The sequence below is a fragment of the Micropterus dolomieu genome, linkage group LG06 (genome assembly GCF_021292245.1).
Source record: "Micropterus dolomieu isolate WLL.071019.BEF.003 ecotype Adirondacks linkage group LG06, ASM2129224v1, whole genome shotgun sequence".
Classification (NCBI taxonomy): domain Eukaryota; kingdom Metazoa; phylum Chordata; class Actinopteri; order Centrarchiformes; family Centrarchidae; genus Micropterus; species Micropterus dolomieu.
This window is the reverse complement of record NC_060155.1, coordinates 21434271-21449725: the sequence shown is the minus strand read 5'-3', so window position 1 is coordinate 21449725 and position 15455 is coordinate 21434271. Positions and strand designations below refer to the sequence as shown.

General features: G+C 39.5%; 1 protein-coding gene across 2 annotated transcripts in view; it reads left to right on the top strand.

Moving 5' to 3' along the window:
- Positions 1-947: 947 nt before the first annotated feature.
- Positions 948-15455, top strand: part of sgip1b (SH3GL interacting endocytic adaptor 1b) — a 28412-nt gene continuing 13904 nt past the window's right edge. Inside the window, exons 1-6 of one of the 2 annotated variants that reach the window (XM_046050826.1) lie at positions 948-1020; positions 5458-5814; positions 12627-12690; positions 13196-13244; positions 13850-13906; positions 14273-14330. In XM_046050826.1, the coding sequence (XP_045906782.1) occupies positions 5805-5814; positions 12627-12690; positions 13196-13244; positions 13850-13906; positions 14273-14330 (238 nt within the window). In that variant the 5' untranslated portion in view covers positions 948-1020; positions 5458-5804. Of the gene's footprint in view, positions 1021-5447; positions 5815-12626; positions 12691-13195; positions 13245-13849; positions 13907-14272; positions 14331-15455 lie in introns of those variants that run through there. The other variant, XM_046050827.1, reaches the window with a different exon arrangement.

Genomic DNA, 15455 nt, shown 5'->3' with positions numbered 1-15455 from the left:
ATAGACAGCAGATCCCACCTCCCAGGTGGAAAGCATTTTGTGCTTATTACAGTGACTTGTATTCCACTAAATATTCTGTTTATGATGCTTGTCACAACATATGAGTTTCATTTGTTTCATGTTACTGAGAAACTGACCAGACAATTAAAGCTTGCAGCCACCATATTGTATAGATTTTTCAGTAAGATAGCATCTATCAGTTTGAGTTTAGTAAAGCTATGGCTTATTGAAATTTGTGTGGCTATTCTTGATGTGCTTGAGAACTGAGTGGTGTGTCTAGATAGCTCCTTGTAGCTTTGAGCACATTTTAGTGGTTAGACTTTTAGATCAACATGTGTCTCCGCTCCTCAATGATTTCTTTAGAGGCAATCGTGGCACTCGTAACTTCCTTTTTCATTCTCAGAGTTTGTTTATGAATAACATAACATTCATGGGTTTAGAGTGGTCATTAAGAATGGCTGATCTGAAAGATATCTTTATAAGCACTAGGTAAAAAGTCGAGGGGTTTCCCCTTTGCCCACCTGAAATGATTGGAGTAGGTGAAAGAACTCTTGAGCATGCTGTGAACCAGCACTAAAATGTCCTCTGTAAAGCTAATATTATAAGAGAATTTATAGTGATAATCACATTTGACACATTTGGTCTGATAATATTTAATTTTTGTTGCACACTTCATATCAATTAATTTTCAATTTTACCATTTCAGAAAATTCTCTGTCATTATAAATACTTGTTTGTCGTATGATGAATAGTAACAGTGAAAGGATTTTCTCTTTAAAATTTATTTGCTTTCTGCTTTCATTACTATTTTCAAGAGGGCCCTGTTACTTGTATTCACAAAGTAGCTGTTAATATCAGTGCAACTTGGCTGTTTGTGAAGCACGTTGACTACGGCATATCAGACTTACTTCAGCTGATCCTCCTGCTCGGGGGAGCACACAAAGAGTTCAGGAAGGCTTTGGCTGTCTTTGCTGACAATTCTGTGGCTTTAAATCTGGCTTTCAACTCACAGTTTCGAAGGTATTTATATTTCTGTCTCTCTAGAAATCCTCAAAAGGTGCCTTTTGCCTTTGTAACATGCAAATGGCTTTGGAGTTGGTGAGTTATTAACTATCATTTGTCAAGGCTGAATAAGTGTCCTGTCCTCTGGTGAAAAAGCCTCCGGGCAGGAGACAGAGCGGCGGCAAGGTTACATCAGCTCACCATGGCCGACAGCGGCAACATGACCTACAGTGGTGCTGTCACTCTGTCAGCCCCGACAAGCCATGTTGCTTTTACACCCACAGGACCGACAATGCTGATCACACATGGACGACAAGGACACAAACACTGTTGTAAAGATACCAAAGAGGCAGACATGATGTGTTAATGTGGTCTGTGATAATGCTGAATGAAGATGTGTTTGTGTGTGTGTGTGTGTGTGTGTGTGTGTGTGGTTAACTTGTCTTAAAGTTATGCTACACGTATGACAATGTGTAACAATTGTTACTGCGGGGAACTTTATTGATTTTCTACAGCCTACAACGTATTCTCACAAGTTATAACTAGTGATGAGAAGCAAGCTGCGCTGAACCCAATGAGACATAATGTTATGGATGTCTGCCAGAATTGCATTAAGACCACAAGCTAGTGTTTGCACATCCCAATGTTATATTAAGGGAGTCAGCAAAAAATTCTGAATAGAATTTGTCTGATATTGCTAAAATGTTGTTGACCTAAATCAAATTAATGAATAAAGTCAATATATCACTTGGCAACCTACTCTCCACGGTATCCGTATGATCTCCAGTGTGGAGTTTGTTTCTGGGTGAAGCACAGACTAATATGATGCTGATGATGATGAGGACAAGAGATTATTTTGGAGGGACTGCTAGAAAAATAGAGCTCAAGCTTTTACTAACTTCCTTCAGTAGGTGGCGGTATTGAGCCACACTGTGAAAGGATTTACAGTGCAGAGTGGTAATGAGCAACCATCACTGTTTCCTGCAGCAAAGGCCATCATATCACGCATAGTTTTTTTTAATAATTGCACTGAATGTAATCTATATGGATATAATACAGCTTGGTTTATATATGGAAGAGTAGAATATAGACTAATCCACCTGGAGGTTGTCTGTAGTCACAAGTTAGTATTTAGTCAGTTTTCTTCTCTGAGAAATAAAAAAGGTGATGTATTCACAATTTTCATTTACCCACGTGTATCTGACCTGCAGAACTGAATAGTAATTTGTAAGTATCCCTCAGTTAACAGCTCCTAGTTTATGTGTTTTGATCTGTGTAGCTCTCCTTTGCTAATCCTGGTTGCGGTCACCTTTCACCTCGGGATGGCATCTTATGTAACAAGCTGGTTAAGGAAAGCACATGGGAGAAGCCTGTGGTCTATTGAGCGAGGTATAGTAAGCTCATTAACAGTTACTCCTACAGCTACAAATAAACCTCAGCAATAAGAATAGTAAATTGTAGAAGTGATGGCACAAGTTAAAGGTGTTCATTTCCGGGTTTGTAGCATATTTAACTTGGTTGTCTCAAGGGCACTGAAACGTACACTAACTGTACATCAAACTAACAGTATGAAGTAGCCTACAGAGTTTTTATTACTGTGTTCAATTACACTCTCTGACATTTAACCAACCTCACCAACATACAATAGTCTCCAAACATGGAGGAAACAGCAAAGGGACAGAAAACACATCATATGTAAGGTCAAGGTTGCATCAGCTTTTTGTTTTGTATGTTCACTTTTTTAAATTACATGACCTCCACCACAGTGGAAACACACACACACACACACACACACACACACACACACACACACACACACACACACACACACACACACACACACACACACACACACACACACACTATACTAAACTCTAACTGCCTTCCCCCATCTGTCCTTTCCCTATCAGTGAGGGTGACTCACTCTGCTCCAATAGATCAATACGCAGCCATTAAAGAAGCCAAATAATCATACAGTTGCTTTAATTCAAAGCATCTCAGTTTTTCTACCAAAGTGTAACACTTGCATAATAGTATTAGATGTTTTCCTCCTTTGCCACCCTCTCTTTTTTCCAGGCTAAAATGTGAGGCAGATCCTTCCAGTGAGCATGTGTTATGATTATAGCTGACTGTGTGTACTCTGCGGTGGTTGACACACTGTTGTCCTCCAGTGTGACACATTTAACAATAGAAACAGTCTTGCAACTTGCAGTTGTATACAAGTCGATGTATTCCTCTATTGTTTCCAGAGTGCTGGAGAAATTTACAGAATTTGCCCTCGGGGATGAATAAAGTATTTCTGATTCTGATTCTGAAAAGTAGTTTTGTCCAACTGCTTCTTGAAAAGAAAATCCTGTTTTCCACAGAACAAACTCCATCCTACTAAAATTGGACAAATGATCTTCTCTTGGCGTCCTCTTGTCCTTATGTCTAACTGTAGCCTTTGACAACACAGACCACATTATTCCGATCCGTCTGCTAAAGCTTTGGACCGGCTTCCCTCACATTTATCCAATACAAAACACAGTTCCTCTGGGAATTCTTGCTCATCCTCATCTTCCATTTCCTGTAGGCTACCCTAAGGCTCGGCTGTCAGTCCAATCCTTTCTCCATTTATTTGCCCCATTTGGCTGTATTACTCAGAAATACAATGTCTCTTTCCATCAGGATGTTGTTGACATTTAATTTAATCTCTCTTTAAAGACCCTCAAAGCTTGGTTTCAGATCTGATGTATTTCTCTATAATATCAAATATTCATTCAAATCAAGTCAATCAAGTTGTTCAAAGTTTAAAAAAACCCCACTCCTAGTTATTATTTATTAAGAGTTAAACGCCCAGCTTCTTCTCAGACGATGTTGGCGTGTTTTATTTTCGATCAGATTTGTTTGGCCTGCAACAAGTTCACATTTTGAATTGTTTCTAAACCACTGGTGCCCCAGTAGCTTACATGATAGAGACGTGCCACGTATCAAGGCTGAGTCCTTACCATAGTGGCCTGGCTTCGAGTCTAGCCTCGGCTCCTTGCTGCATGCCGTCCCCTCTCTCCCCTGGCTCTCCCATCTTAGTGTACCATCACTATCAAATAAAGCAGAAATGCCAAAAAAAGGCATGACATGACAAATCAGTGAGAAAAACAGAAATCCCTTATATGAACTAACTTTGCCAGAAAATGATACTTTTATGTAGGAACTCATCACCTAAAGTGCAATAATGCAAACAGTTGATCAGATTTCAGTAGATGCCTTGCGGACATCAAATAGTGGATTGTTCAGGACTTTCTCTTTATTTCATTCCACCAAACTCAACCTCTGTTATTACTTACCTTGGTCATTTTAAATCCATCATTGTTTTCATCTATATTTACTACCTACCTTCGGGGCCAGGCAAAATGCTGTATTTGTTGGTGCGTTGCAGCCACCTGTAGATCAGAGGAACAGTGTGAAACCAAAGGCAGGAACTTGTATAGCGTTACCTGCATGCTTGTGTGCATGCTTGTGCATCCTCGCGTGTGTGTGTGTGTTTGTGTGTGTGTGTGTTTTTAACCCAGAGTAAGTAAAATATCTATGCTGTCCTTTCCAAACAAGTCAGTTGCTTCATATTTAGGTATCACTCAGGATTCTCTGTTCAGGCTCCACAACGATCCAGAACAGACTTCAGACTTCAGAAAAAGAAAAAGTATTATCCCTATTATTTCTTCCTGTCACTGGTCCCCTTTTAATATTATATTATATTTGAATAAAAAGCACTGCATTGTCTCATCTCAGCATACAGAGTGTAATACTGAATTCCTTTCCCGAAGAAACTTTTATCAGGGCTTTTATTTGTCGCTCATTCAAGGACAGAATCATGAGGTTCAGTAACTGACCAAAAATGATGGAATCCTCTTTCCCTAATTAGATTTTCCTCCTGTCTATTCATCAGTTCAACAAAAGACTTAAAAAGACTCTTTTCCTTTTTAGCTTTTTTTCTGTGCTTGACCTCTTATTTTTATCCTGTGTTTGTCTGTATGTCCGTGGGTGAGTGATGTATTTGTCCCACTTTTTGGATTCATGTATTTTTCTTTGCTCCTCACTGTCCTGTAAAGCTCAAGTCCACTAAAAATATAAAAAGAGATTAAATCAAATTTCAATGAACATAAAAAAAAATGTCCACCAACACACACAAATAAAGGGAATTCTATTTTTTTAAGCATGTCACAATTAACATTTATACTATGTGAGACCTTGTATAACATGTATGCATTTGGCTTTAATGTGTCTGCTCAAGGCAAGCTGAGAGGTACTAAGGCATCAGGGGACAGATGCCATGTGACCATGGTTGCAGGGATTGGTTTAGTGCAGATGTGACATCAGCAAGCCTCCCACTCCCTCCCTCCTCCCCTCTCTCTCCCAGTCTTTCTCTGCCTCTCTCTCTCTGTAACGCTCTGCTTTTTTTTCTCCTTTGCCTTTCCTCAGCATCCCCCCTCTCAGAGATGGCGTGTGTCGCTGCTGCTCGGGCGTTGGTGGCCTAACGTGCACACAGAGAGGACCCCCACCCCCCGATTTGCTGCATATTCTTTGGGTGTCTCTTCTCACTGTATCCTCTGCCGCTGCTGCTGTCTCTTAGCGCTACCCCCACCCAACCTCCCTGTGCGGGTGTCTGGGAGTTGGGCCCTTGGGGGTGGAGGGAATCAACATCGTGCTTCGCTGGGGAGCTGTGCAGAATTAGCTATGCCCTGCCCAGGCATCCTCTGACCGGCTGGATTTCTTCATTTCTGTCCGCCTGCGCACCAGAGGGCAACGTAGGATGAAAATCTGCAATCATGATGCAAGGTAAATCTATGCACTCCTTCTCCTCCTTTATTTTCCATGTTTTTCCCCTGTGTCCTCCTTCTGTCCTCTTGTGTCCTGCTGGGACATTAAAGCTAGTGAATCCAGTGAGATGAACTGAGCTATATGCATGGCCAGTGTGACAATGTGACCCATTGTGTGTGTGTGTGTGCGTGTGTGTGTGTGTGTGTGTGTGTGTGTGTGTGTGTGACGTCGTTTGTGACAAATTGAGATGCATGTGAGATGAAAGTGAAGGTGTGTGAGGTGTTTGAATGCAAAGGAAGAAGTGATAGACAGTAGTGTACTTCTGCACTTGTGATGTACTGTGTGTTTACACGTGTCTGTGCATGTCTCCGTTTACATGTACAGATTATAGTTCTGTCTTTTTACACTATGTCATATTAAGGCGCATGTGAGGGGAAATCCGAGCAGTCCGGGAAGCTGCACTCATTCATTCCTCTGCTGCTGTTGCTATCGGTGGATAACATTATGTCATGCCAATAGGACAAGCGGTGCTTAAACCATACATTATTTGGTGCCTGTGTTGCATGAAGCAAAGTAAAGGATGCTGTACCAAAGGTAATGGTGGTGGAATAAGGTAAAGTACATCATGTGGTGGAGGAGCTAAATCATAGATCTAACCCTGCATGACAGATGCTAGGCCTTTACCATTCATTAATGCCAACGTGGTAATGGAAGGTGGCTATTATTAGCAAAAGGCCTGCAGTCAGCCTGCCATGATATTGTACTCAGTTCACAAGCTACACAACAACGCAGATGTCACATGCTTATCGTAGCCTCTGTTAGTTACATGCACATTGCTAATTACACAGTATAGGCTGTCAGGTGTAGTTAGTGACATGTTTTTTGGATTCAAACGTGGCTGCTGTACATGTACTGCAGTAAAACCTTGTTGTCAGCATGTAGGTTTATCATCTCTGTAACAAATTAACTAAATGCATTATCTCAGGAACATTGATTATCATCTATTTAGATAATCTCTGTGAAATGAGCATCTTAGTCTTTGATAAAATTTGTTCAAATGACCCCTTTTTGAATTGTAAGTTTATAACTATGTGTCAGGTTTATCGACTGTGGCTTGACATCACATAAGGTATCTACCAGTGCTTTTGAATGTTTCAACACTGTAACTACAAATCATACATACTTTACATACTTTACACTAATGCTGACCCTATAAAAAAGGCACAAGGTAGACTTATTTATTATTTTACAACACAGGGTTGTATAGCAAGATACAATTGTAGTTCACTTTATACTATTCACAGAAAGCAAATGTTATATACAAAATGATATACACTAGATGAATGGATAAATAACAGGTCATAGAAATTAAACTATTTTACATGGTTGAGTACTGAGGATGAATTAAGGAGTTTTACAGCCTTAGGAAAGAAGCTGCTCTGTAGTCTAGTGGTACAAAAGCAGAAACCTCTGAATCTCATGCAGCGTGGTACCAGTAATCTTCTGAGCAGTTTTTCCTGCTGCAGAGCCCTCTAGTCCTGGGCCGTGCACGTCCTATGCCACTTTGTGATGTCTCTAGTAAGGATGCTTTCTATTGCTCCTCTGTAAAAGTGACCAAAGGTTCTCTTTGATGCTGATTCATGGGTACATAAAACTGTTCACCTGCTTCACCTGTCTCCAACTCCTTTTTCCTAAATTCAACAATCAGCTCCTTGGTTTTGCTGACATTGAGCAGTAGGTTGTTCTCTTTGTTCACTCTGCAAGATGATCAATTTCCTCCCAATATGTATTCTCATCGTTGTTTGAAATCCAGCCGATGATGGTGGTGTCGTCTGCAAACTTCACAACAGAGTTCTCTCTATGTCGGAGGATGCAGTCGTAGGTGTACAGCGTAAACAGGAGGGGGTTGAGCACACAGCCCTGGGGGGCTCCGGTGTTGAGCACTAGTGTGGAGGAGGTGTGAGGTCTGTTTGTGAGGATGCATAATATCCCAAGCCAAGAGTGCTAAGTTTGTCAATCAGTTTCATGGGGGAGATTGTGTTGAATGCTGAAATTGATTTTCTTGTATGATAATCAACTTGCCAACCTTCTCAAGATAGGCGATCCACTACATGGACACAATTAAAGGATGCACCGTGCGTAATTCAGCCACATTTTAAAACCAATAATAGGGGAAGTTAGACATTGTAGAAGCTACACAACAACGCAGATGTCACATGCTTATCGTAGCCTCTGTTAGCTACATGCACATTGCTAATTACACAGTATAGGCTGTCAGGTGTAGTTAGTGACATGTTTTTTGGATTCAAACGTGGCTGCTATACATGTTCTGCAGTAAAACCTTGTCAGCATGTAGGTTTATTATCTCTGTAACAAATTAACTAAATGCATTATCTCAGGAACATTGATTATCATCTATTTAGATAATCTCTGTGAAATGAGCACAGCTGAGAAGTTAGACATTATAGAAAAGGCAGGAATTAAAGTATAATATTAATGATAAGTATTAATCGGTAGGTGGTGATAATTTGTTTGCCAACTACAAAATAAGAGGTTTAGTCTGTAACTTACACAATGTTAAAATCTCTTCTACAGTTTCAAACTATCAAGTAAAAAATAGAATAAAGGTAAAAACAGCAATACATAAAAGAAAATACTACACGTACAGGAGGCACGCAGGTGCTCACATTTCTTGGTGTGCCTTAAATTTTTTTGTTAAAGTGTAGAGACTGGAGTGCATGCAAAGTCTACAGTTTTTAGCAAATCTGTCCTGGACATTGTTCAGAACTAGTTGGTCCCAACCTTGGCTGTGTTGCTCTTTTGTTTCCCCTTTGTTTCAAATCTCTATCACTGGCAAATGAGGCATGGTGTTGTTAAGCAGGCAACATTACTGTGGCAGAGGTTGGTGTGTGAAGAATGGCAAGAGTTGAATTTACACACCTATGCACAACTGACCACCAGCATGGAGAACTGATAGTCTGTCTGTTTTAGGAATGTACAAGAATTGTGGGAAGCAGTGACAGAAGGGACTGTTTCTGGAGGTCTTGTCACTAGTTTGTTCAGATATTTATTGGAAATTGTGAGGGAGTCTTTTCAGAGCTGGGTTTTCAGAAAACCATACCCACAGGATGAACAGTCTGAAGTTTCATTCTTGGCCTTATAAATCATAGTTTGACAAATAAAAGTCAAGGTCCACTTGCGACATTTCTTCTGGACCTTTCATTCACATCTGATAGCACTGTTTTCCCTATGATTTTTTTCAGCAGGGGCAGGCCTAACCCCCCACAGAGTTTGCTTATCTGGACCATTATTTCATGATATAGCTGTAATTAGTTGGCTATTATTATGAATAGAGAATAATGTTAATGATGAATGTTCTTTTAAACTGTAAAATCTCTCTGACTTAATGTCAAGATGAAATTCATAACACGGTGAGATATATGGGGACAAATGGCTGCCTAGAAATTTGGGAATCGGTCTGAACAACTAAAAGCATGATAATTTGCATTTGAAACCTTATTTTGAAAGTGGAATGATGGTGCTAAAGAACAATCACGTTATGCTATAGTGAAAAAGCAGAAATGTAAAGGACATGCCGTTTGTAGTCAGCAGCTTGTTTCTGTGAATTAGCGAGAATAAGATCCAAACTTAACTAGATTGCTAATATCAATAATTACAAAAATCCCTCTGTTTAATGAGTGTTGTAGGGCTCTCCTCAGGCAAAATTTGTAAATGGGTTTCAAAAGCAACAGTCCTACTCTGATGCACAATGTGATCAAACTGCACAATGTGATCAAAGAATCTGATTGTGATCTGACCAGGATCTATTTCTACTCCTTATTACACAAGACACATTCTGGTTAGGACTGGACAGAAGGCTGGCTGTTCAGAGCTATCTCCACTGATGAAGAGCTATGATGCAGGAATAATCTGTGCTATTGAGAAGCCCAGCTAACTACCAATACATCACAGGCCCTCACATGTTAAGTTTATTGGCAGCTTTTACTTTGAAAAGTTCTGAAAGACATTCAAAACAGTCTCAGGTTTGCTTGACACACCTCTGAAAAACCCATCAGTAAACATGTGATTGGACTCCCCTGAATTTCCTCAGGGAAATGAAAGTAAGTGTCCATAGGTTTATGAATGTTGATCAAATGCCGGGACGCACACACGATTTATTGTGAGCATGCTTTATTGTGAGCATGTGTTAAAGTGTCCTTATAATCAATTTGTTTAACAAGGGAGAAAAAAAAAAGTCCACAAGACATTGGGATTGATCTTACAACTCCCCCAGCTGGAAACCAACTGAGCAAAACATGCATACGAGTACCCTAGAGTTTGAAATTATTTGGCTATGTTCCAACCTGCCATGTAACTGATGCCAGACTTATTTGCCGACACTGGTGTAGTCCTCACCATGAAAATTTCACATAAATCAAATGATTATTGTCACACAGGGCTTAATGTCCTGTTGCCAGTAGGTGGCGCTATGTCGGAATATCAGCATGTAGATGTCTGCAGGGAGGCACTCTTATGGAACATGCAAAGTTTTGTACATATTTGACCACAATAACTTCCTGTTTCATTGTGAATTATCAAAATTCACCACCTTGCCACAGACAAGTCATTCAACGAAAAGTGTTGTTAACTTTTCATCATTCGCCATTGCACTGCCCAAATTTGAAGTCAATTTGACTGATTTTGTAGGAGGAGTTTGTTAAAGTACGGACCCTGTAAATGGCGAGAAAGGCCCTATATATGCACAGTAAATTCAAAATGGCAGTCTTCCTGTTGGGTTTAGGGTATGTCTCCAAGTCCCATATCAGAAGTAAATTTTCTCCACTTTTGACAAGTGTGCAAAGTTTTGTGATATTTCGAGCACATTTAGCCCCTCAAAAATGTTATTAATTTCGGTTAAGAATAATTCCTTTAGTTTCGTTTCAATGGGGTCCTCACAGCGGTCGTTCCTTGGTCCTGAGAAACATAAAATTGCCTTTATACATTTAACCTGAGGGTAGCCGAAGGATTGTCAATATCAATTAACTCTTTAAGCTTCATTAAGTCTCAAAAAATGTTTCTAACAACAAACAGTGAAGTCTAGAGTCTCCTCCATCTGTCTGTTTTGTACAGACTTTCATAATCCCCAGAGTATGAATCCCACTGACTTTGGTGATCCTTTAACATCATGATAACTTCTTCCATATTCATAAAATTCACCAAGGCAAAGTTAATTAATCCAACTCTTAAACTCTAATCTAAAAACTTGTACTGACTCCTGTCAGTCCTGCTGTTACAGACATGTCTGAACTTGTCTAGTCTATTGCTTATGGGTAATTGTGTTTCTTAAAGGCAGTAAAACGCCTCTAAAAACATCCATCCATCCATCCATCCATCGTCAACCGCTTATCCTGCGTACAGGGTCGCGGGGGGGCTGGAGCCAATCCCAGCTGAAATCGGGTGCAAGGCTGGGTACACCCTGGACAGGTCGCCAGTCCTCTAAAAACATAAATATTGAATAAACAACAAAATTAAATAGTTTAAAAAAAAAACAACTACTGTCCTTATCTAAACATGTGAAGCAAGCCACACAGCATACTTTAGAAGCAGGCTCTGTTATTAACATTGTTACAAATGTCCATTTGATTTTGAATGTTCCAGTTTCACTTCAGTTCTGTAAATGGTGAACATGCTAAACATCAATTGTGTGTAAATTATAACGGAAATTATTAAAATGATAAAGTTGTGATTAATGCCTGATATGTTACAACATTACTCTAAGTAACAACCAAATAGTTACACATGCCCCAGGGTCGGTGTAAATAATAAAAGATCACAGAATTATAATCACTAATGGTAAAACAACTGTTTTTCTTACACACTGCATATTTTTTTCATTGACTGCATGTCATTTTGCAGCATCGTAATCCAGTGGAGACTTAATTTATTGATATTATATATGATACCAACTCACTAACTCACCGATTTATTTTGGAGAACTTACACATAGCTGGTAGTGCAGTGTGTTAACATTGTTGTAAGCATGTTAGCATAAGAATTTAGCTCAAAGCCCCACTGTGTGTAAGTACAGCATCATAGATTGCTAGTGTTGCTACAAACTCTTGATATAAATTTGAAATCATCTCATCATCATTTGAAAAAAATGACTTTAGTTTAGTTTTTATTCATTGTACATTCATTGTTTTGTCGATCCGTATTACATACAAACCAACAATAAAAGTGCAGATGAAGCATCACACAAGAATTTTACCCTGCAACACGTATGCAGAAACAGTTTTGGCTTTGCTTTGCACGCACTGAATTGTGTCTTTCTGTTGGTTTTCCCAGTCGTCCTCAATCGAGTTCTGCATGGTGCCAACCGTTAGTGCTGCAGGGGTCTTGGCATCCAGTTTAGCTGATGGATTACTGTGGTAGATCTCTCCCCACTCTCCCACAAATCTCGCTAATGAAGTGGACACACTAATCAACCTTTGCTCATGTTTTCTTTCCATTTTATATAGTCAGGGAATGTACACTTAAGGGGATTGCGTCTGCACTGTTCACTTTATTTGGAGGATTTCTCCAGAGGGCAGGATGTTGTGTCCTGAATCAATTCATTAATTTATATCAACTTATTGGGGTTTCTTGTATTTCCTGTGTATCCACAAGAACAGTTTCATCCTTGTGTTACTGTACATCAGCCTTCTACTCTTCCGTGTTATTTGCTTTTAAGTGCATTTTAATGACATGACAGTTAACTTTATATTAGGCTTTAAAACTTTTAATTAATTCTTCATGATGTTGTTCTCCCTCTCTCACTCTGTCTGCACCAGGACTAAAAAACCGAACAAGGAAAGCCCTGGGCTTACGAAAGAGGGACAAGGATACAGACACAACGTGAGTTTGCTCAGACTCACACGCGAATTTTTACAACCACCCAACTCTGAAAGCAGCTTGTAATTACCTAAAAACTCCTATGGTTCTGACCGAATCGTCTCTCTGGCATTGAGTACCAGAAACTCGAATTGCAAAAGTACTGAAAGTTGGCCTTTAGTGTTTGGTCAGATTTGTAATCTTTTTTAAATGTTTTTACTCATTTTCTGAATTTTATTTAGGTAAAGTTCTTTTACTGCTGTTTGTGTTTTGACATTTAACATTTGTGTTGAAGTTTGACTTCTTTTGTACAATGGAAGAAAAGGGTATTGCAGAAAAACATGTTTGTATTTGTCGAAGTAATTCTGACAAAAGTTTTGTAATCAGTACCAAAACTCAGATATTGTATTGGCGCTAGTACTGAATTATTTGAAACGATACTGTGCCCTGCTTTGGAGATCCCTGATTTAATGATAAAAATTGAATGATATTATGATATCATTTATTTCTTCTTTCTTGTTACTTCAAGCAGGAGTTCACCTGACAAAGATGGAGCTGGAAGCGGAAAGAGAGGAAATGTATGTCCGTTTTAGATTTTCAGTTTAAAATATGTTTATGCCTTTAAAGGAAAGTTCTTGTTAATTACTACTTGGGTCCCATTTTGTTTTAGTTTTGGCCATCATTTCTTAGTTACGATAAGTTTGTACACACCACAGTAATTGACTAGTTCTGGAAAGGCGACGATGTCATTACAACAAAGTCTGACGGGGCAAGAAATATGAGAAGTCAGATAATCAGACAGGTTGTGAACAAGTCAATAGTTTATCTAAACCACTTTATTTGTTTCTAAACATTATTTCTGTAAATTGTTATGGATGTTTACAGGGTACAGATTCGCATAACAAGGGGTTTTTAACAAAACTGTGCACTGTCCATCTAACCACTCATATTTCTTGTCCTGTCTTTTTTATTGTTAGGAATTTGCCACAATTTACTTGGTGTGAGTGTAAAACATTATTTCTTACTAATAGGAATAATGAACAACACTACAACAAACCCAGATATTTGTTCATCGTTTGTTTATACAAATTGATAATTCACACTGACATTTTAATACTGACTTGTCGTTTGCTTTCTGATGTTCGCCTTTCATTATTCTGTGTTTTCTCCATTTTATTGCTAGAAAAAGGCCAATGGAGCACCAAATGGTTTTTATGGGGAGATTGACTGGGACAGATATGTAAGTGTGCGCAGCCTACTACGTTTTACTTTTGGTAAATTATTTACATACCGCTTCATTTTGATGTTTCTGAGCAAGCAGCAACTTTGCAGCTTTGGTGTGAAATACTTGTGCTGTGCTGTGGCAATCAGCGTCATGTAATACTAGGTTTAAAATGAGTAAACACTGCAAATCGAGTGGGACCTGCATATTTGGTGAGTCAGCAGGAGCTTCAGCCTGGAAGCTGACCATCTCAAGCAAGACATCTGTGAAATCTGATCCACATTTATATGCAGAGCTCTTCAGAGGGAAGATTCTAATGATGCCTTTTTTACTGTGTGTGATGGACTAAAAATGACCGTCACTCTTCTCCTCCCACTTTTCAAGGCCTCCCCTGACGTGGATGACGAGGGCTTCAGCCTCCGGCCCGGTGACGAGGGCGATGATATCCTTTTAAAGCGGAAACAGTAGCAGCAGCAGTCTTGGGACTCTTCTCCTGCAAACCTATTGACCTGTTTGGCTGAGTGACTCATTGGATGAGTGCTTCTCAGCATTAAATAGGCCAAATCAATACTCCCAGCCGGACAGAGCTGTCCAAAGTTTTTGCTCCTGCAGGTGTCAACAGCTGTATGTTTGAAATGGATTCATAGAGAGCTGGTACTGTGGAGACTTACTCTGAGCAGGATGATTTAGCTGAGAAAAGAGCAGGAGTGTCAGTTACAGCAGGTATAATATTGTTAACTGGGACACAGCACAGCGGACATCTCACTCCTCTGCTGCAGTCAGAGGTGGAAGAAGTACTCAGATCTTGTACCTAAGTAGTGTAGGTCTTGAGGATCATTAAAGGTTTATCTTATTGTATAATGTAACATCATTTTACATGCTCCAAACAAGAACTGCATGATTTGCTAATTTGCAGCAATGACACTGTTCAAGATTGTATACAGTGAAACGCATAAGAAACCTTGCAATGTCCCATAAAAATGTATAGCTTTCCAAACTCATAATGGGTTGAACTGATGGACATTTTTCCAGTTGGTCTACTGCCACAGGTACTATCACTACTACTACTAAATATTAACTTACAGTCATCAGTTATAAAATGAAACAGGGATGTGATTTTTCCGGATTAATCCAGGACCTGGTGTAGTGAAATGGAAAGGATCTAGGTTGTGTAAAGTATCAAGGATGTTCGTTTACGCTCAGCTGCCAATTCCACACCTGCGCAGTTTGTACCACAGGCGCTCTCGCGCATCAGTGGTACGTAACGTGTTGGGCAGTAATAGGCCTACTGCAAAATTACTTTTCCCAGTAAAGAGTAATGTAACGGATTACTAATCCAAGTAACGGTGCGCTACTGAACGCACCATCCCTGACGTGAATGCGCGACCATGCTGCAGCTCACCGGCACTGGACTTTATGTTGTTAAAGTCAGCTGTTAGCCAAGAAGCTAAAGTATTTATTTATTTCAAGCAAAATAGTGTGACAACAGAAAAGATACACAATAATAATAACTTATACACTTATGCTTGAAATGGAGTGGGAAGAAGTAAAACTTATTAAACCCCAC